At 44.5% G+C, this 21,630-nt stretch overlaps 1 protein-coding gene across 4 annotated transcripts in view; it reads right to left on the bottom strand.

The window, feature by feature from the left end:
* Positions 1–18,984: 18,984 nt before the first annotated feature.
* Positions 18,985–21,630, bottom strand: part of ST3GAL5 (ST3 beta-galactoside alpha-2,3-sialyltransferase 5) — a 47,942-nt gene continuing 45,296 nt past the window's right edge. For all 4 annotated transcript variants that reach the window (XM_060117140.1, XM_060117143.1, XM_060117141.1 and 1 more), the window contains exon 7: positions 18,985–20,218. In XM_060117140.1, coding sequence (XP_059973123.1) covers positions 19,970–20,218 — 249 coding nt within the window. In that variant the 3' untranslated portion in view covers positions 18,985–19,969. The remainder of the gene's footprint in view (positions 20,219–21,630) is intronic.

The following is a 21,630-nucleotide window of genomic DNA, read 5'->3' as shown; positions in this document are numbered from 1 at the left end:
GCCAGAGGAGATAGCGGCTTAGAGGTCCCTAGAGCCAGGCAGGCTTGGGTGGGAGCCTGGCTCAGCACTTGGCAGCTCTGTGACTGTGGGCAAGGACACCCCCTTTCCCCATCTGTAAAATGGGTGTGATAATGGTAAGATGATGGTACCCCTGAGGTTTCCTGTGAAGGTTAAAGAGATGACATAGTTAGGGAAACGTCTCAGAGTCTGGTACATTATATGTGCTCCCCAAATGGCAGCCGTTGTTATTATTTATATGAAGTAATAGTAAGAGCACCTTTATGAGGCAGGGACTTGCCAAGTGCTGTATGCAGTTTAATTCATTTCATCCTCACAGTAGCCCCATGAAGTAGTAATTTAACCACATTTTAGGTGAGAAACGAGAACACCAACGGAATGACTTACCCAAGGTCACACAGCTAGCCATTGGCTGGGTTGGGCTTTGAACCAACCTCTGCTTCAGAGACTTAGGTGCTTTGCTGCCGCTCTGAACTGCTGGTCAGCTGTATGTGCCCATGGTGTCCTCATCCTGACACGAAGCTCCCCACACTTGGCGCCTGCCCACCTTCCCAGTTTCATCCCTGCTGAATGCCCTCAAGCGCTCCTACGCAGCCACCACGCATCTCCCTGGTTCTGAACCTGTGTTCCTCCTCCCACCTCTCAGCCAGGGCTCAGCGCCTCTCCTAGCGCAAAGCTCTGTCTGCTGACCGTCTGTGCATTAGGTCCTCCCAGGCTACCCTGGCCAGAGAGGCTCCCTCCATCTCTGAGCTGCCCCAACACTCGCCTCCCCACACCTTCAGGTCTCCCATGCCCTTGACCTTGGGCCACCTTGAGTTGTGGATGTGTTCATCTTCCTCATCTGGTCCCTCATCAAGACCCCTGCATGTCTGACCCAGTTTCTTGTGCAGACAGGACCTCGCATTTGGGGGAATTGAATTTGCACTGATGGTAAATCTGGGCTGATTGGCGACGTCACACTGGTGACCTGTGTGAGGGGAATAGAAGAGGGGCTCAAACCAGCTTGCTCAGAGGAGGTGGGAGACAAGGTGGGCACCAGCCCAACGTTGCTAACATATGCCACCGTCCCAGGAATCAGGCAGGACAGTGAGAGTGTGGCCTGGGCTCCCCTGCCCACCCCTGCCTCTACTTCCCCCTTAAGTGTCCTGTCATCAGGGTTTCCCAGGAGCCCTGCTCAGTCTCAGGTAAGGATGGACACCTCACAGGGGTCTGAGCTCATTCTGGCTGGGCTGCCCCAAACAAGCAGCCTGCAAAGGGCATCTGTTTTCCAGGCCTGTCTGTGCTCCATATGACACCAACCTCAGCTTGAGCACAGTGCATCTTCTAGCCCTCTGCCGGGCAGCTAGACCCACACACCCTCCCATGCTACTTCCCCCAAACAGCCAAACCCTCGGTGCCCACGTTCAAGAGACTCAACAGTAGGGGCTTCCCTGGTGGTGCAGTGGTTGAGAGTCCACCTGCCGATGCAGGGGACACGGGTTCGAGCCCTGCTCCGGGAAGATCCCACGTGCCGCGGAGTGGCTGGGCCCGTGGGCCATGGCCGCTGAACGTGCACGTCCAGAGCCTGTGCTCCGCAACAAGAGCGGCTGCGATAGTGAGAGGCCCGCGCACCGCGATGAGGAGTGGCCCCCACTTGCCGCAACTAGAGAAAGCCCTCGCACAGAAATGAAGACCCAACACAGCCATAAATAAATAAATAAAGAAAGAAAGAAAGAAAGAAAGAAAGAAAGAAAGAAAGAAAGGTAAAATTCCTTTAACTCAACAGTGCTGTGAAAATCACATGGCCTTTGGAATCTGGAGGTCTGGGTTTCAGTGCAGTTCCATGAGGTCTTGGGCAAGTCACTTCGCCTATCCTGAGCCTCAGTTTCCTCATGGGGGTGATGTTCTCCATCTCATTTCCTCGAGATTAAGTGACAGCAGGAGTATGAGAGGGCCTGGCACACTGTGGGAACAGAAGTGTTGGTGGGGTTAAGTGGAGTCACACAGGTGAGGTGACCTGGACCCGCCAGACAGTCTGGGACCTGAGCCTGAGTGGATGACCCTGTCATCTGGTCCCAGCTGTGAGACTGCTCCCCTGAAAGGAGGATGGATGCTGGACAGCATATCTGCTCCATACAGCCCTCCCTGAGCCACCCATCCCGCAGGCTGAAGCAGGAACAGTCTACACGGCATGGCAGCGCCCTCTGCTGGCCAGGCTGGGCTGGCACTGGCTGCTCCTCAGCACAGGGTGATGGTGACCCTAAAAGCAGCCTCGGGCAGGGCCTCCACACCCCTGTACTGGGCAGGCAGGCCAGGCCCCGGCCCAGGAGGGACCCTGGTAGGTGGGAGGCCCATTCCCATTTTACAGATGAGAAAACTGAGGATCAGAGAAGTGAAGTAAACTGCTGTTGAATGGTCGAGCCAGACCCACCCCACAGTGTTCTTCCTCCTACTCCAGATAAAGTCATTTTGTGTGAATGTAACAGAACAGGCATACTGGAAACAGTGCCCTTCTTTATTTCATTAAAATCAAATTAGACCTGGGTTGGGGAGGGATAAATTAGGAGGTTAGGATTAACATACACACACTACTATATATAAAATAGATAGCCAACAAGGACCTACTATATAGCACAGGGAACTCTACTCAATATTTTGTAATAACCTATAAGGGAAAAGAATCTGAAAAAGAATATATATATATTCATATATAACTGGATCACTGTACTGTACACCTGAAACTAACAGGACACTGTAAATCCACTATACTTCAATAAAAAAAAAATCAAATTAGACCTGACACCGCCTTTCCAGGGCTGCAGAAAAATTCACTGTTACTTGCTTTTGGAAGTGGGAGTGGGGTTCCTCTCCCCTAGGCCCATGCATGGACCCAGGAGCCTAACATGATGCCAGAAAAGGGGGGAGTGTGGGGGAGGGCAAATCTTCAGTATGTTAGGGCCACTGTGAGAGCTTCATGTCTAAGCCTCCAGGAGGCTCTGCTGCTTCCTTGCCAAGATCAGCAGCCCTGGGGCCTGGGCCCACTCCCACATGCTCCCCGGGCGCCCCACACAGCGCAGCCTTGCCACCTGAGGTCCTGTCTCTTCCTGGTGAACACTGCTACTCTGGGTCACCGCATTCTCCCCAAACTACCTCTTTCTCTTCTCCCCAAACCCCCAGCCCAATCCCCTTAAATTGCTCAAGATCCTGAAAAGAAAAGCAGGAAAAGTAGGTTGAATAAGGGGAGGAAAGTAGATCAAGAACAAAGGGTAAATGATTATCTCGAGAAAAGTTCCTGCCCCTCTAAACTCTGCCCGGCAGCAACTTGTGCCTATGGGAAAATGCTATGTCCTTGGAATGACCTTCTTGCTGCAGCTGAAGCCAAGAAGACATGGCTCAGACAGTGAGCAGGTTGGTTGAATCCAACTGAAGAAAGCCTGGGGGAGGGGTTGGTCATGAGGAATGGAACATGTTAACTCATGTCCCAACTAAACCGATAAAAGCTTAAAAAGAGGTTGTGGAAAACTGGGTAAGGGGATAAATACCCAGGGAGCCTGGGTTGCAAAGCCATTCCTATCTGAAAGGGATGGACTTGGGGTCCCTGTTGTCATCTCAAGTATACAGAGGGCCTGGCGGGTCCAAACTGCGGCCCTCTGGACTCCGCAGTTCCCAGATCCACAATACGGTCTTGAAGTTCTGACCAAAAAACATCCACTGCTTGGCCATAAACTAGCAGCTTAGTGTCACCAGTTCCCTGAGGGTGGTGCCCATGGCCTGCTAGAGATGGTGCATCTGCTTCCTCAAGGGCCCTTTTCCAATCTGGGAAAGTTTAGGTTTAAACATGAAGATGATGGAACAAATTAAGGATCAAACTATCATGTTAAGTTTAGAAGTAACCTGTCTATAGTGGTTTCTTTAAAATATTGTAATGGTTAAGAGACTCTAGTACGTTAAAGACTGACAGATTAACTTGATGTGTTTTAAATATGTAATAGAATTTAGACTTGTGACTTTCAGTTGGAAGGGGAAAGAAAATTTGACTTCATTTTGGGGAATACGATGAGATTTTAAAGAAAACGGGTGCTTCACTATATTAATACATTTTATTTCTTAGGCTTATAAGAATTTATTACTTGGAGATATTTTGCTTTGTCAGGCAACTGAAGTGCTTACAAAGGAAATGTAATATATTAAATTTATGATTGCAGTTCAAAGTGTTTAGGGGAATTTAATTAATTAAGTTTGTAAATGATTTTTCAAAGGAGCTTAGGGTCTTCAAGTTGAGTTAATAGATCATCAGTCAAAGAGAATCGAAGGTCACTAGTCTTATCTTACCATATTTATAAACAGAATAACAAGATTTGTAAACGGAACATAACTGCTTAAGGGTAACTAGGTTATTTCTATGTTATGAAGGGAACATTAATTTAAAATCTAAGTAACTCTAAGTGGTCCTTTCTGGACTGCCCTCAGATTTAAAAAACTAATTCACAGGAACAGCTATTAATGCTAATAGCTAATATTTATGGAGGGTTTTACACGGACGATCTCATTTCATCTTCCATTCTAGATGAGACCCTGGGAGGTCAGGAACTTGTTCAACGCCACACATCTAGGAGGTTGTACAGGTTGGACTTGAGTTGGCTCTTCCACTCCAGAGGTTACGGTATTATTTTTTGGAGGAGAAATTCTGCATTCTCCCTTTTTTTTTCTTTTTTTTTTTTTTTTTGGCCTTGCCGCACAGCATATGGGATCTTAGTTCTCCAACCAGGGATCAAACCCATACCCCCTGCAGTGGAAGCTCAGAGTCTTAACACCTGGACCACCAGGGAAGTCCCCAGAAGCTACAGTACTAACCACAGTGCTGAATGACCTTTGGGCCCTGGGTTACCAGGGTCTGCACCGAGGTCCCTGGAGAATGGCTACACTTCCCTAACTTATACCAGTGAATGCGAGCTTGTCAGGGCCCCATCTGCCCAGCTGCTTTGGTGCTCAGCAGAAATAGGGAAGGGACTTTTTTTTTTTTTGACATCTATTAATTTTTTTAAAGTAAATTTATTTATTTATTTGTTTTCATTTTTGGCTGTATTGGGTCTTCGTTGCTGTGCGTGGGCTTTCTCTAGCTGTGGCAAGCGGGGGCTACTCTTTGTTGCGGTGCGCGGGCTTCTCATGACGGTGACTTCTCTTGTTGCCGAGCATGGGCTCTACGCTTGCGGGCTTCAGTAGTTATGGCACGTGGGCACAGCAGTTGTGGCTCGCGGGCTCTAGAGCGCAGGCTCAGTAGTTGTGGCGCATGGGCTTAGTTGCTCTGCGGCATGTGGGATCTTCCCAGGCCAGGGATCGAACCCATGTCCTGCATTGACAGGTGGATTCTTAACCACTGCACCACCAGGGAAGCCCTATTAATATTTTTATACATACACTTTGTCCCATTTTCCCTTAAAATGTATGTCTTCAGGATTTTTTTTTAATATTGAGCTATAGTTGATGTGCCATATGTTTCAGGTGTACAACATAGTGATTCACAATTTTTAGAGGTTATACTCCTTTTACAGCTATTATAAAATATTGGCTATATTCCTTGCATTGTACAATATATCCCTGTGGCTTATTTATTTTATACATAGTTGTTTACACCTCTTAACTCCTTACTCCTATCTTACCCCGCCTTGGGGAAGGGACTTCTGAGTGGCCAATCTGAACCCCTAAGTACGATTTGTGGAACGGCCATATACTTGTGTCCTGTAAACACAGAACTTCTGACAACAGCCATGGCCTTGTGACAGGTGTGAACCAGGAGCCAAGCATATTTTCTTCCTTGTTGTATACATTAGTCCTTTTCCCTTGCTGTCCCTCTCCTAACGATTTACATAAGAAATGGTGGTGTTTAACATTACAGCATCATTTCTAGGTAACAGAAAATTCAGGTGGGATTGGTGATTGAACTAGAAGAGAAATTAACATTGCCGAGAGATGGAGGCAGAGACTAGTGGGACTTGGTGTCTAAAATTGTGTAAAGAGAGTGCGTGTGTCCACATCTGTATGAGTGACAGCTGCATTCTGTTAGGCAGCAGTGTGAGGGTGTAGTGGTCCCTGTCACTCAGAGGGCTGGGCTGGGTCACATCCGCTGTCTCCTGATCGCTTGTCTAACCATCCTCTCCGCGGAAGGATTTGGAAATCTGAAAGCCGTGCTCCCTGACTCTCTACCTGTGAGGTTCTGCTGATGAGAGGCAGTGGTGGGAGACTGGAAGGGGGAGACGGGAAAAGCCTTTTTAGGGGCGGGAGCTTCTGATAGCAACTCTCCCGGTAGCAGTGATAGCAGTGGTGGCTGCGGTGGTGGTACCGGGTAGCACTACTGCCCTTTTGCTTCCTGCAGGTACGAATCTGTAGGTAGCCTGAACTTCCACTTTTGTTCCTCCAGCAATTCCAACCCCTTTATCACTAATGCTCTGTGTTCAATCCCCTCTGTTTAAAATGTTTATGGTGCTTTCCATTTTGTTGATTGGACTGAAACAGATCTCATGCTCTTGTTTGCTTTTTGTGCTCAGCTCTTTGATTTGAAGAGAATCCATCTTGGAGCGTCTACACCAGGTCTGTCGCCTCTAACTGCTGTGTCGTGCTTCATGGGGTGTGCACGGACCACACTGGACCTATCTCCTCCTCCAGGGTGGACACCCAGATTGCCCCCCAACATGCTGTGATAAATATTCTTATACATATTTCCTTTTTAGACCTGTGTGAGAACTTATCTGCAATTAAAACATATACCCAGGACCGAAATTGCTTTGTCATAGATCATAGGTATGTCCATACTACATTTGACTAAGTATTATAAGATCGTGATCCTGAATAGCCACACCTCCCCAAAATATAAGATAATGCGACATAGACGATTCTGTAATTAAATTTCTCCCACTTTAGGTCAGACGAAAATTCAAATAATTCCAACTAGGGAAAAATTTTTTTAATTAACGTGCAATTATAATCAATTCTACTGAAACAACAGAAACAGTGTTTCGGATAACAGCTTCTAGAACGAGACTGCAAATTCCAGCTTCACCATGCACTAGCTGTGTGACTTTGGGACAGTTGCTTAACTTCCCTGTGCCTTGTTTTACCCACTTGTAAAATGGAGATGATAATAGTACCTACCTTATTAGGAGGTTGTGAGAATTAAATGAGATAACGCACATAAAGTGTTCAGAATACTGCTGTTGGCTATTATTGTTGAACATTTAGGGAATATACATTTTTTTGGCTATTTCTCAACAATGCTGCAATGAAGTTCAATATTTTTTATTATGACTCTTGCTGTTGTAAAAAACACATAGCATTAAATTTATCATTAATAAATTCACATCTTACTAAGTGAAATAAGTCAGAGAAAGATAACTATCATATGATATGACATACGTGGAATCTAAAAAAAATGATACAAATGAACTTATTTACAAAACAGAAATAGACTCACAGGCACAGAAAACAAGCTTATGGTTGGTTACCAAAGGGGAAAGGGTGTGGGGAGTGATAAATTAGGAGTTTGGGATGAACAGATACACACTACTATATATAAAATAGATAAACAGCAAGGACCTACTGTATAGCACAGGGAACTATACTCAATATTTTGTAATAACTTATAAGGGAAAAGAATCTGAAAAAGAATATATATATATATAATATATATATATATATATATATAACTGAATCACTTTGCTGTATACCTGACGCTAACACAACATTATGAATCAACTATACCTCAATAAAAAATTTCTTTTTAAATTTATCATTAAAGTGCAGGATTCTTAGACTGCCTGACTATTGCACTGGAGTTCTGGCAGAAAATGCCAGCCTGAATTTAGCAACCTTTTGGCTTGGGACACCTGGGTCTTTTTTAGAGTAACAGGATGTCTGCACACCGTTTGCCCCACTGCTGCATGATCTAGGCCTGTGGCTGGGAGAGCCCTTCCTGAGGTTCCCTGATTTCTGCAGAGCCAAGGTCCTTACCAGGGACTTCCTGAGCCCTGGGGTGGGTGAGACAGGACACTAACCTCCGGTTAGGCAGTGGAGCATCTGTACAAGGTTGTGTGCCATGAAGGGATAGAATTGATTCAAATTCCACAACTCTACCATCTGTGTGATCTTGTGCAAATGATGTCACATCTTTGGTCCTCTGTTGCCGCATCTGTAAAATGAATCCTGGCCTCGAGACTCATCAGCAATGTGGCTTGGGTAAGTCATCTTTTCCCCTGGGGTCTTAGTTTTCCCATCTGTGAAGTGGGGTATCATCGCCTTTATAGGTTTACTGTAAGGATTAGGGATCATGTTTGCAAAGTGCCTGGCACAGTGCCTGGCGGAGATTCTGTGGCTGGTAGACAGTTTCAATACTGGAGATTCTGTCTGCTTGACCCTATAAAGCAGTGAAATGCTCTGGAAATTCTGACTCGTTGGCATCCAACCTGCGCATCGAACATAAGGTCCCCAAAGCCCCCCCATGCTTATGCTCCAGTGTCTCTCTGAGTCTGTAAACCCTCTTTCTGCATGCCCTGTGGGAACATTAGGCAGCCTTCTCTCCCTAGTACTGGGGCCACAGCCGCAGGATCCCTTCTGAAACCTCTTCCTTCTCTTCTGTCCCTATCTCCATCCCATCTTTATTTTCCACACTCCAAAGGCAACCTTTTTCCTTTCCAACATGAATGGATGAAGACATTTCATCTACATACATTCCCAAGAGCACCCCGGGAGGGGGCTGTCTCTACTTCCCCACCTCTTATTTGTAACTCAAAACAGCAAATCGGGGGACCCCAGTCTGAGCTCTGAAATCTTGGAAGTCGTTGCTCCCATCCTTACAGCAGGAGAAAAGGTGAACAAACTGACAGATCAAGGAGACAGAAAATCAGTAATTACATAGTTGAGCTAAAGAGCACCATCAGTTGTCTGGATCTAATTGACACTTATAGACTACTCACCCAACAAGAGCAGAATACACATTCTACTCAAGCTCACACAGAACACTCACCAAGTGTTTGTGTCTTCCCCAAATTCATATGTTGATGCCCTAACTCCCAGTGTGGCTGTATTTGGAGATGGGGCCTCTGAATTAGTAGTTAAGGTTACAATGAGATCATAATGGTGGGGCCCTGATCCAATACAATTAGTGTCCTTATAAGGAGAGACATCATGTGAGCACAGAGCAAGAAGGCAGCCATCTGCAGGCCCAGGGGAAAGCCCACACCAGACACCTACTGGCAACTCCCTCTAATTTGCAGTTCCAGTTTCCAGAACTGTGAGAAAATAAATTTCCATTGTTTATGGAACCGTGCCCCTAGAATGAACAGCAGCTGATAACAGAAATTCTTGAACTTGTCTTACCTAACAACAGATAAAGGAACAACTTGTTAAAAGTCCTTTGCTTGTAAACTGCCTTCGCTGATTAAGTTCACTTTAGTTTTTTTCTTTCTTTTTTCCCCCCTCTCTTTAATTACATACCTTCCCAGCTTCACACAGCCCAGCTGTTCTACAGGAACTTGGAGTCAGCTCCTATTCAGTGCAAGCTGGCTGGGGGACGACTGGGACCGTGAACCCTAGACCTGGCCTGTGCAGATGTCCAACCAACAGCCTTTTGACATCAGAGCGCCAGAAAACTCCACCCTCAGATCATGCTAAGCACATGAATATGCAGAAGCATGTAACCTAGATGCACCTTCCCAAACACCAATTACCTCATCTTTTTCCCATACCTCCAATCACCTTTCCCCACACCTAAGGCCACCCTGCTAATCCTATAAGTATCCCAATGCCCTCACCTTCCTTTCTTTTGTTGTTCATGACTTTGTTGTCATATCTAAAAAGTCACTGCCAAATCCAAGGTCATAAAGATTTAACCTTATGTTTCCTGCTAAGTTTATTTATTTATTTATTTTTATAATTTTAGCTCTTATAATTAGGCCATTGATCCATTTAGAATTAGTTTTTTGTATGTGGTGTGAGATAGGAATCCAACTTCATTCTTTTGCTTGTGGAAATCTAGTTGTCCCAACAGTATTTACTGGGGAGACTGCTCTTTCCCTATTGAAAGGACTTGGAACCCTTATTGAAAATCTGTACAGCACAGGGAACTTTACCTAGTATTCTGTAATAACCTATATGGGAAAAGAATCTGAAAAAGAATGGATTAAAAAAAAAAGAAAAAAAATCAATTGGCTGTCAGTGTCTGAGTTTATTTCTAGACTTTCAATTCTGTACCATTGGTTTATTTAACTATCCTTATGCCAGTGCCACACTGTTTTGATTAACGTCACTTTATTGTAAGTTTTGAAATTCGGAAGTGTGTATCTTCCAACTTTTTTTTTCTTTTTCTAGATTACTTTGGCTACTTGTGTTTCCTTGCATGTCCATATGAATTTTAGGGTCATCTGATCCATTACTGCAAATCAGGCATTTGGAATTTTGATAGAGATTGCACTGAATCTGTAGATCAGTTTGGGAGGAGTGATTTTAAGTTTTTTGATCTATGAACATGGGATGTCTTTCCCCTTATTTAGGTCTTCTTTAATTTTTCAACAGTGTTTGGTAGTTTTCAGACTATGACTTTTGTACTTCTTTTGTTAAAAGTATACTTTTATATTCATAAGTATTGTATTCTTTTCGATACTATTGTAAATAGAATTGTTTTTGTAATTTCATTTTTGGTGTGCTCAAAGCTATTATACAGAAATATGATTGATTTTTATAAGCCGATCTTGTATTCTGCAAACTCGCTGAACTCATTTATTACTTTAATCATTTTCAGTGGATTCCTTAGAATTTTCTATGTACAAGATTATGTTATCTGAAAACAGAGACTGTTGTAATTGTTCCTTTCCAATCTGGGTGACTGATATTTCATTTTCTTGCCTAGTTGCCCTGTCTAGAATATCCAGTTTGGGGGAAAGCATTTAGTCTTTCACCATTAAGTGAAAACCCATTAGCTGTGGGCTTTTTGTAGATGTCTTTTATCCAGTTAAGAAATTTCCCTTCTATTCTTAATTTGTTGAGTGTTTTTTTTTACCATGAAATGGTATTAGATTTTGTCAAATGATTCTCCTGCCCCCATCTAGTGGGATGATCATGTGAATTTTGTTTTTTATTCTTTTGATATAGTGTATTACAAAAAGTGTTTTTTCCAAGTTAAACCAACCTTGCTTTCCTGGGATAAACCCCTGGTCATGATGTATAATTCTATTAATAGAGTGCTGGATTAGATTTGATAGCATTTTGTTGAGGATTTTTGCATCTATACTCATAAGAGATATTGCTCTATAGTTTTCTTTTCTTGTGATGTCTTTTCTGGTTTTGATATCAGGGTAATACTGGTCTCACAGAATGAGTTGGGAAGTGTTCTCTTCTGTGTTTTGGAAGCGTTTGTGAAACATTGGTATTGATTCTTTAAATGTTTGGTAGAATTCACCAATGAAGCCATCTAGGCCTGGGCTATCCTTTGTGGGAAGTTTATTGATTAATTATTAACTTGATCTCTTTACTTGTTATAGGTCTATTCAGATTTATTTTTCTTGTATTAGTTTCAGTAGTTTATGTCTTTCTAGGAGTTTTTCCTCTTCATCTATTATCTAATTTGTTGGAATTCAGTTGCTCATAGTAGCCGCTTATGATTTTTGTCTATAGGAAGGTCGGTAGTAATGTACCCTTGTTTATTTTTTAATTTAGTAATTTAAGTATTCTCATTTTTCTTGATCAATGTAGCCAGAGGTTTGTCAATTTTGTTGATATTTTCAAAGAACCAGCTTTTTGTCTTGTTGATCCTATAATTTTTCTAGTCTCCATTTCATTAATTTCTATGCTAATCCTTGTAGTTTCTCTCCTTCTTCTTGCTTTGGGGTTAGTTGGCTCTTCTTTTTTCTAGTGTTTCAAGGTGGAAGGTTAGGTTGTTGACTTGCTATCTTTTTTTTTTTTAAGCTTTATTTATTTATTTATTTTGGCCACACCACACGGCATGCGGGATCCTAGTTCCCCGATCAGGGATCCAACCCACGCCCTCTGCAGTGGAAATGTGGAGTCCTAACCACTGGACCGCCAGGGAAGTCCTGAGATTTTCTTTTTTAATGTAGGCATTTACAGCTATAAATTTCTTTCTAAGGACTGCTTAACTTCATCCCACAATTTCTGGTACATTGTGTTTTATTTTCATTAATTTCAAAGTATTTTCTAATTTCTCACAAATTTTTTCTTTGGCTACTCAGTTGTGTGTCATTTAATTTCCACATCCTTGTGAATTTCCCTAATTTATTTCTTTGACTAACTTTTAATTTTACTGCATTGTGATTGGATAACATTCTTTGCATCTATCCATTGTGATTGGATAACATTCTTTGCAATCCTTTTAAGTTTATTAAGGCTTGTTTTATATACATTGGATAGAACAACTGGGCAGAAGGCCAACAAGGAAATACATGACTTGAACAACACGCTACAATAAATGACTTGAACAATGCTCTACACAAACTAGGCCAAGCAGGACATTTTCTAGAACAATGGCCAATTAACCACTGGACCACCAGGGAAGTCCCAGTATGTATGTTTAAATGTATCAGTATCTCCAGTGGATGTGTATTATTTGTACCATAAAGAAAAAACACAAGTAGTGTTTCTTCCTGATAGCGGGTCTAGGAGTCAGCAGTTGTGGTGGGCAGGGACCAGCAGATCAAGGAAGTGTCAAGGCCAAGCTGGGCTCTGCAGGGTCTGTAGGAGCTCCACTGCCTCCCAGAGCCTCACTCTCCCAAACCGTCCACTTAACAAGGGACAAACTTGGATGTAAGAGGTGTTGCAAAGGCAGAATCCACCTGACCTTCCACCTGAAACTGGAGGACTCTGGGTCATGGTACCTGTGAGATTCTGCCTATCAGAAACTGAGTCGTTCAGCAGAAGAGCCCTGGAATTTTTGGCATTTGGAGTCTGAGGTCCAGGGTAGCTGGGCAGGAGGCAGTGTCCTGAAGGAAGTGGACACGCTGGGCTGTGGCTCTGGAGACTTCTCCCACTGCAGACCTGGGTGTGAAGTAAAGAGAGGCTGTATCAAAGTGTGACCCATGGGAGTGGATGACCCTCCAGGGAGAAACAACGGGAAGGGGAAAAGAGGATCAAGGCCAGAGGCTTGGGAGGAGGAAGGGGAACCCAAAGAGAAGTGGTCAGAGATGGTGCAGGAAGGAGGGAATTAGCCCAGCCGAAGAAGAGGCCTGACATGCAGAGGAGTGGGTCCCACCGGCCGCCCTTGGGGCTGCTTGGTTCTGAGAGCCGCGCACGCACCGCATGACACTAGGCGGCGCTGTGGCCCATTCTAACAACCACTCCTTTTCGTGTCGGGGTTTTCTTCTTTTTAAAGAGAAATTAATGTGTGCTGCCCGCCCCCCATTTCCTGTTTAACAGATGAGAAGCCCAGAGAGGGGCTGTGGTTCTCCACAAAGCATACAGGGGTGTCATGGCCGGGGTAGGGCCACCTTGCCCACCAGGCCCAGCCCTCCAGCACCACCCACTTTTTAGTCTTGCCAACAGTGAAATCACCTTCCTTGGTTTTCCCAGCCTTTCTGTTTCCGGTTCCCCATCCTCCCCACCCCCATTCTCCTTCCACCTGCAGCCACAGAGACGTGTTTCAGTATAAACTGAATCAAATTGCTCTCCCAGTAACACCCTATAGTGGCTCCAGGTTGCTTTTTACCCTGACATTCATCCTAGCCTGGCCTGCAGGGCTTCATGCCTCTAGAAGCTTCACCCTGAGCCTATGTATACTTGCCTTTGGGCTTTGCTCTGATAAAGCTGGTCGTGCTGTGTCACCTCCACCAGTCTCTTCACTCTGCTTCCCCACTCCTCCCGTCTCCTCTAACTACCCCCTTGGTCTCAGGCTGACTGCCCTGGCATCCTCCCCATGCTCTACAGTGCCCTCCCCTGTGCTCTAATGCCTGCGTTGTCATGTTTATGTCTTTAATGTTTTGTCCCCTCTAGACTGAACTCCAGGGCAGTAGGACAGGGTGTCCATTTTGTCTGCAGCCTGTCCCTCAGGGTCCAGCCGTGGCTCTAGGAAGGCTATCGCACCAAGGGTGACCTTGCTGGCAGAGCAGGAGAGGAGTGAGCACCAGGTGTCTCAGGGCAGGATCTTTGGGGCAGGCCCATTGAGTACTAACGTATAGCCAAGAGCATCTGTCTGGAACCGTGGGCAGACCATCAGCTGTTCTCAGCGTTTGAACAAATGGTGTTCCATACAGAATGGTTAGCCAGAGCCACAGAATCGAGCCGGCAGAAGGGGCCCCCACTGTTGGTCTCACTTTTGTATTCTAGGAGCTGGTATATCTTAGTGTTTTTAAAAATAGAACAATCAGGGTTTCTGTTCCAAGTTTTGGAGAATGTGGGGCTGCATCTGGAGCAGGTAGGAATCAGCATGGCCTTTGTTCTCACCTGGTCAGACCTCTCCCAAGAGGCCAACAGACCCTTGAGCCAGACAGTGACAAAAATGTGGAGGCACCCAGAAAGCTGATGGTGGACCAGCGCCCCGCCATGCCGTCGCTGTGGACATTACCAACTTTGGGCTGTGGGCCAATAGGACCAACATGTCAAAATATTTCCCTCTCCTTTCTCTCTTACAACAAAGCTGTAGCAGTGGGTGCTAATAGAGGTTTTGGATTTCCCCAGTGCATAGGCCAGCTGCAGGGCTACTGAAACCCAAGTTTGTTATGCAAAGGAGGTCATACACAGAGACTTCAAAAAGCCTGAAGAAATGAAAAATGATCTAAATAAGCCTTTCTTCTTTCTATTTCATACCTCAATGCTAAATGATATTTAAAATCCTGTTATCTTTTTTCAGGAGCATTCAAAATTGGACAATAGAAATTAGATAGTCCTTTGTTTCTGCAGGAAGTTTTGACACAAGGCTGTGGTTTTTAAATCTGGCTCCTAGCTCCAGGCCAGAATCTCCTCAGTTGTCAGCCTAATTTTGCAAACTTCCTAAAGAGGAAGGATTCTTTCTAGTTGGAGAGAAGCTAAATCAATGTTTAGTACAGGATGTGAACAGGGGGTGGGGTGGGCAGAGAAAAGGGAGTGGGGAAGAAAATCAGGACTGGCTCTTTATAGAGAAAGGTTTGGGGAAAATTCTGGAACAACTTTGAAGTAGCTTCAGGCTAAGATGTAAGTGGTCAGGAGAACCCCTTCTGAAAGTTACTCCAACTGTCTTGGCATAAATACTTTAAAAAACACAAAATAGGTCACTAGGAATAAGTCTATAAAGCAACGAGTATGGTGATTATACTGTTTAAAGTCAAAATCAGGATATTTGACCAGCTAATTGGACAGTATAATTGGAACTGAGACTGCTCACCCCTTCCAGATGAGGGGTGCCAGGCTGGCATGCATGAACCCTAAATGCTCAGCTGTGAAGCAAGAGGTCGACCAGATGTTTCCTGATTCCTAGTCCTGCTTCCGGATCATGAGTGGTGGTGATGTTTGGAGAATAGGAGAGGTTAGTAAGAGAACAGAGGGTCTGTCCCTCTGACTTCTCCTCAGCTCATCCTCCAGGATCACGGTACACACCGTGTTCTTAAATTTAGGTCAATTTAGAGAAAAGTGACATAGTTGAGCCACAGGCGAGACAGAGGGGGAAAGGCCGCTGCTGGGACATTCCACTCAACTTTTAACTTTAGGACAAGACTTTTGGTTTACACTGGAATCTATAGTTGTGCCTGTTTGGAGCATGTGTGTGTACGTATGTTTTTTTTTTTTTTAGTCTTCCTCTTCATACTAAATATCACACTGGAAGAGGAAGCAGCTCTAGAACAAAACCTCATAGTCAGAAAGTATTCTGTCCACCATTTATTGTATTATTTATTTATTTGTTGGCCACACTGTGTGACTTATGGGATCTTAGTTCTCCCACCAGGGATTGAACCTGCGCCCTCAGGAATGAAAGCGCGGAGTCCCAACCATGGACCACCAGGGAATTCCGTCATTGTCTTTAATGTCGTTTTTCTTGAAACTGATTTTCTTTGATACATAAAAAAATATAAGCCAGGTAACAGAGAACAGAGTGGAAATACATTGCTCCTTTAGAAGTTACAAGTTTTTAGTGTACAAACAGTTATTGCTGTTATGACATATCTCCTGAATAGTCAGTTTCTTACTGCACATTTTCTGAAAGTTCACTTTGTTAACATTTCCAGCTACACAAAGGCTGTAATGGCTACATCTGCCCAGTCTTGGATGGCTGCCTGACACCAGAGCAAAACTTGACATCTCATTTCTGCTAGACAGAGGGAAACTTATAAACCTGTCATTCTTCTGACATGTCTTATTCACACAGCTCATTGGAAAAATCTGCTTTTAAAATAGTCATAACTAAATTTCACAGCATGTAATTTATTCTCCTATCACCACAGCCCCGCTGAGTGGTTACTTTTCCTGTCTGCAGGATGGGGGAATTTAATACTGGGAACTACTCAAATCGAATCATGTGGGTAATGAAAGTCCAACTACGAAGACTGCAGTTTCCTTTTGGGGAACACTACTTTCTTGTCAAAATTTGAATGTGCGTGTGCATGAATGGTTCTCCTCAATTTACTTCAGTTTTATGTTGTGTCGGTTGTAGGTAAATACAGATAAACACCTTGTTCTGTGAACACAAAAACAGGCTAAAATGGCATTGGGATGTAGGAAAGAAAAGACAAGTTTGGGCCAGGGTGCCTGGCCCTCCAGGGGAGGGCAGGGGGTGCGCTATGTTCTGGGGCTTTTCCCCTGTTGTGTGCACTTTAGTCTGAGAGCTGAGGGTGTGGTCATCTGGGCAGCCTTCAGGGAGGGTCAGCGTCTGGGAAGACGGTGTCAGTCCCACGGGCAGCAACACAGAGTCCTTCGTTTGAGGGAAGCATTTTGTCACCGTGTGCATGAACGGAAGGCAGGCCCCGTGTTGCACAGTTTCTGCCTGCTACACAAGCATTCTAAAAGCTCACTTCATTCTAAGGGGAATTCCGCTAAATCACAGAACTAGTCCTTTCCTTCTTTCTCAATGGACTTGACTGAAGTGCACCAAAGAAAGGAAGAAAAATTAACCCGCACTTGGATGCTGTAGACCTGCCAAGAAGAGAACCCATTTCAAAATCTTCCTAGGATGCTGGTCTAGAAGTTTCTCCTAAGACAGAAATAAGGCTAACGTAACAATCCCTTTGATATCAAGTCCCAAAGCACTGGAGTTAGAATGTAGTTAAAATAAAGAGGTCCTTGGCTTCAGAAATATTTAATACCCTGGGGAGACTAGGGTGCGACTACTGCTTGTTTTCTTTTACAATCAGCCCATGTCTGCACACAAACCAGGTTGACCGTTGCTGGTCAAGAGGTCATAGTTCAACAGGAACAGTCCAAAAAGTGGGCTTGACAACTTATTTCAACTAATGGGTCCACAGATGATGAGACCCGCCCTTGCCCCCAGATTTGTGAGAATAGACATGGTCAATGCCTTATTAGTACATTGTTGGGAAATTTTAGAAAAACAACAACACCGTGACACAAAAGTATCAGTGAAGAAGGCAAGGTAACACCTAGAGAAATGAAGTTGTTCAGAAGATCCCAATTTATCTTTGCCTAGAAACATGGCACACATCATCAGGAGATACTCATCCTGGTCCCCAAAACATTTTTCTATGGCCAGCCTAGGTTTCTGGAGAGAATAAGCTCTCTGTAGGAAAAAACAAAAAACTAAAACTCACTGAAATTTTCTGTGGCTCAAAGTTCTAGTGAGAAGTATGTTAAAGTACAGAACATGTGTAAGTCATCCTAAGTTGCCTCAAAACCAGTGATTACATCCATGTAAGAGCATGTGTGCCTATAAGGCTGCACAAAGTTGAAAGCGTGATGGAGGAAACTCAATTACTGGACACCAACCTTGTGACACCCTGGGGCACCTGGAGGTCTGTTCCCAGAAAAGCAGGTGGAGACACAACCCTGAAGCAAAGAAGCAACTTCTAATGAAAACTGCCGAAGTGCTTAAAGTTCTCAAAGATGGTCTCTGGCCAACTCTGACTGGTGGACACCATGAAAGGTCATTGAAAAAAATACGCCTTTTTATTCACTTAGGGCACTTACTGCCTGCCAGTAATTAAACGTTGAGGGCCACAGGTAAAGCAATGTAAAAATGAAAAAAAAAAAAAAAAAGACACACAGAGGAGGAGGGGAGGGATGAGGCCAGGTCTGGTACTTGTTGAAAGCTGAGAAAGTACTGGACTGGCTACTTCCCAGCAGCTGTGCAAGGCAGGGGAAACCAGACCACGAGACCACGCGCACCCGTGAGCCGATGCACTGGGAAAGCTTTCCAAGTGTTGGACCCTGGCTGTTTCTTGTCTTTTCTAATAAGCATTTGGGCTTCTCTAAGTAGCCCCTGAGGGATGAGGGGGTGGAGGTGTGTGGCGCAGGCCTGGCCTCACCTGAAACACAGGACAGTTGCGGACCATTTTCCTGAGTCTCAATATTCAGAGCTAAGTCTCACCATTTAACAGATAGGAATTTGAAAGCATTTTTTCCTCAACAGTGTCTTACAGAGTAGAAAGCAAAATCCATAGAAAAGTTTAAGAAAAGACATAAAACCAGAGAAATCCTATTTTGCTACGCAGGCTGCTCTGAGCTTGACCCCAGAACTCTGGAGATCCAAGGGACTCATTCAGAGCTATGACCTGGCTCCTTGCCCCGCATTATGTCGAGGAGCTGGCAGATGTGGGAGCCATCGGCCTGGCCTGGGAGTCAGAGCTGCACCGGGGCTGTGGGAGAAATAGAATTCGGGGAGGGGCGGCGGCAGCAGCCAGCGGAGACCCCGTCATCCTCCGGCCCTCCTCACAGGCCTCTGCAGTGAGGTCCTGCCTCGCAGTGGCATCCCAGAAGGACATGTTAGCTAGACGTATAAACGTATTTTCTAGAAAAAAAAAAAAAAAAAAAAAAGCACTCAAATTAACTAGACTGTAAGAGTTCCTCAAAAGCTTTTATTCTTTTTGGACCAGCACACTGCCTGGTACACACTGCCAAGGAGGCATTCAAAAAAAAACGTTTTTTCTTAAATAGGCAATTTATAACACTGGGAAGACTTCATTTCAGTGTTTCAGAAAACATGATTATTCCTGGAAAGAGTTTATCCCTCTACGACTCCGGAGCACAGAGGTTTTGTCCTCATTTTTATAAGCCACCTCAGACAGTGGAATACTCTGGGTTAACATTTAAGTGTTTGGAAGGCAGTGAAACACTCTCAAGAAATCCAAGAGTTGTCCTAATTGCGGGGAAGACCGTGGCTTCTACTGTCTGGGGCAGCTTTGCAGTACTTGGAGGACCCAGAACATGTCTCTTGTGTCCCTCCGTGACCTGGGACCTGCAGGACAGCTCCCCTGCTTGATTCCTACAAGTCTTCCTGCAGAAGGCAGATCAATGGAGAGGGACTGTGAACCCCTCCGACCGGCCCCAGGCCTCATGCAGCAGCATGGCCCGACCAGTCCCAGTGGTTTCGCTACCCAGCACGTCACCCTGGAGGTGCTTCTGACATCTGTCTCACCAAACAGACTAACGGAGAAGCAGAATCAGGCATCCAGGGCTGCCATCAAAGGAGTCGCCTCCCTCCTTCCACGTAACGACCTGGGATTCTATGTGCAGTAGACATGAACGGAGTTGTTACAAATTAAATAACAAATTAACTTTCTTCAAATACAATAAAACATCATTACATACAATTCTCTTTGGAAAGTCTTTCCCGTTCTCAAAATGAACTTACACAATTTTGTGCAAAAACACTGGCTTCAAATAAATAGGGTAAAAAAAAGTGGGAAGAGCAGAACTTTGTGTATTGTTTTTGTTTTTTAAATTAAAAGTTACAAAACACCAGCTGCACTTCAAAGTTCTTGCAGGATGCGTCAAGAAGGCTGTGAAAAACAGCCCTCCGGGTCAGAACTGCATTTTCAAGTGAGGTTTTCTGGGTTCAAAATTCACAATGGATGCCTCCGCTGAGATCCCTCACCACGCCCTCTCTGACCAGCTTCAGGAGGAACCCGGTCTCTGTCGTCACATTGTGCATGGTCTGGAAGTTCATGGCAGCCATACAGAGATTGTCAAAGTAGTGCAAAGGTGTTCTGGGTTGGCTGAGGTCATAGCCAAAGCCCGCCAAGCTGACTTCATCGCACAGATGCGTGGCTAAGACAACGGCAATGACGCCAATCGTGGGGACGTTCTGGAAAGGAGAAAAGACAAAAAAAAAAAAAGGTCTTAGCACAAGTCACTGCTTTACAGGTATGCTACGTGCCATGCAAAGTGATGAAAGTGGTACTGGGGGCTGCAATTTTATACATCACACAATTTCAAGTCTCATCCAATTCTAAAGTCTGACTTGCCATCCAAGTCAGGAATCTAGACTCTAAATCATGGTCTGTGATGTGAATTCTTTTAACACACAAGCAACAGGCAGCCTGGCAGGTCCTGTTGCACCAAGCTAAAGGGTGTTCTTTCTAAAACTTCCACCCACCGGTCCTGCACAGGATGACCATAATAGCAAGACTAACCCATTTCCTCTCTCATGTGACAAATGTCTACAAGGTCTGCTCTGGGACAAGTGGCCAAAGCCCTTCTCCGGACGTGGTTTGGGAACCCGTCCCGTCCTGGCTGGCTCCTGTACAGCCTCTGCCTGAGAACAGAGCGGACTCGGCTCTCGCTGGTGAAGACTGTCTTCACCTCTTACTTGTGAAGACAGTCTTACTTCACCCCTACTTGCCTTTCTGGCAAATAACACCCCCGGGCCATTTTCACATGTCCTGCAGCTCAGCCAGTTTCTGCTCACTCTCTGTTCAGGCAAGTACATTTTTCGCCTCAAATTACGGGCTTTCACATTTGTTTTTTCCCAAAATGTACCCTTGCTGACTTTGGCCTAGAATGCCAAATGTCCAAAATTGTGAATTCTGACTGTATCACCACTCCCTCTTCACGTCCAGCATCCTGCCACTTGTAAATCTGGAATTGGTTCTCTGGATCTCCTTCACAGACTTGGGTAAAGACAGCACACAGGGCGGCAGACAGGAACACAGAAAGCCCTGCAATGCCTAAGCCTTCCTTGGAGACTGCTGCCCGTCTAGTACTTGATATTCTTTTGTATCGTCTTTCATGTGCAAATATACCTCCTTGGCTCATCTCAGCCGAGTCTGTGACTTCCATACACAGCTCTCCTTTTCTGTAAACTGGAACAACATCCAAGCTTTTTCCTATGCAACTATATATATACATTTTTAGTTTTTAAACAAAAACGGGATTAAATAAGTGTTCTGTAACTTGATTTTCTTGCTTAATACACTGTGGAGGTGTTTTCATATCCATTAGTTTTTCTTCATCCTCAACGGTCACACAATATTGCATCGACTATACCATAACGTTTAAACAGTTCTTTAATGATGAATGTTTAGGCTGTTTTTAGTCCTTTGCTATCAATGCTATGATGAACATCCTAGAAGAGCCTTGCAGATTTTCTCTGATTTCCTTATAATAAAATTTTTAGAGTCAAATTGCGGGGTCAAAGACGATTCATATTTTAAAGTGATACACGTATTGCCAAACCACCCTACATTCCCGCCAAACAAGGACATTATCAAGTTTTTA

The sequence above is a fragment of the Mesoplodon densirostris genome, chromosome 14, assembly GCF_025265405.1.
Source record: "Mesoplodon densirostris isolate mMesDen1 chromosome 14, mMesDen1 primary haplotype, whole genome shotgun sequence".
Lineage (NCBI taxonomy): Eukaryota > Metazoa > Chordata > Mammalia > Artiodactyla > Ziphiidae > Mesoplodon > Mesoplodon densirostris.
Note: the sequence above shows the minus strand (reverse complement) of the source record. Positions and strands in the feature narration are given on the sequence as shown.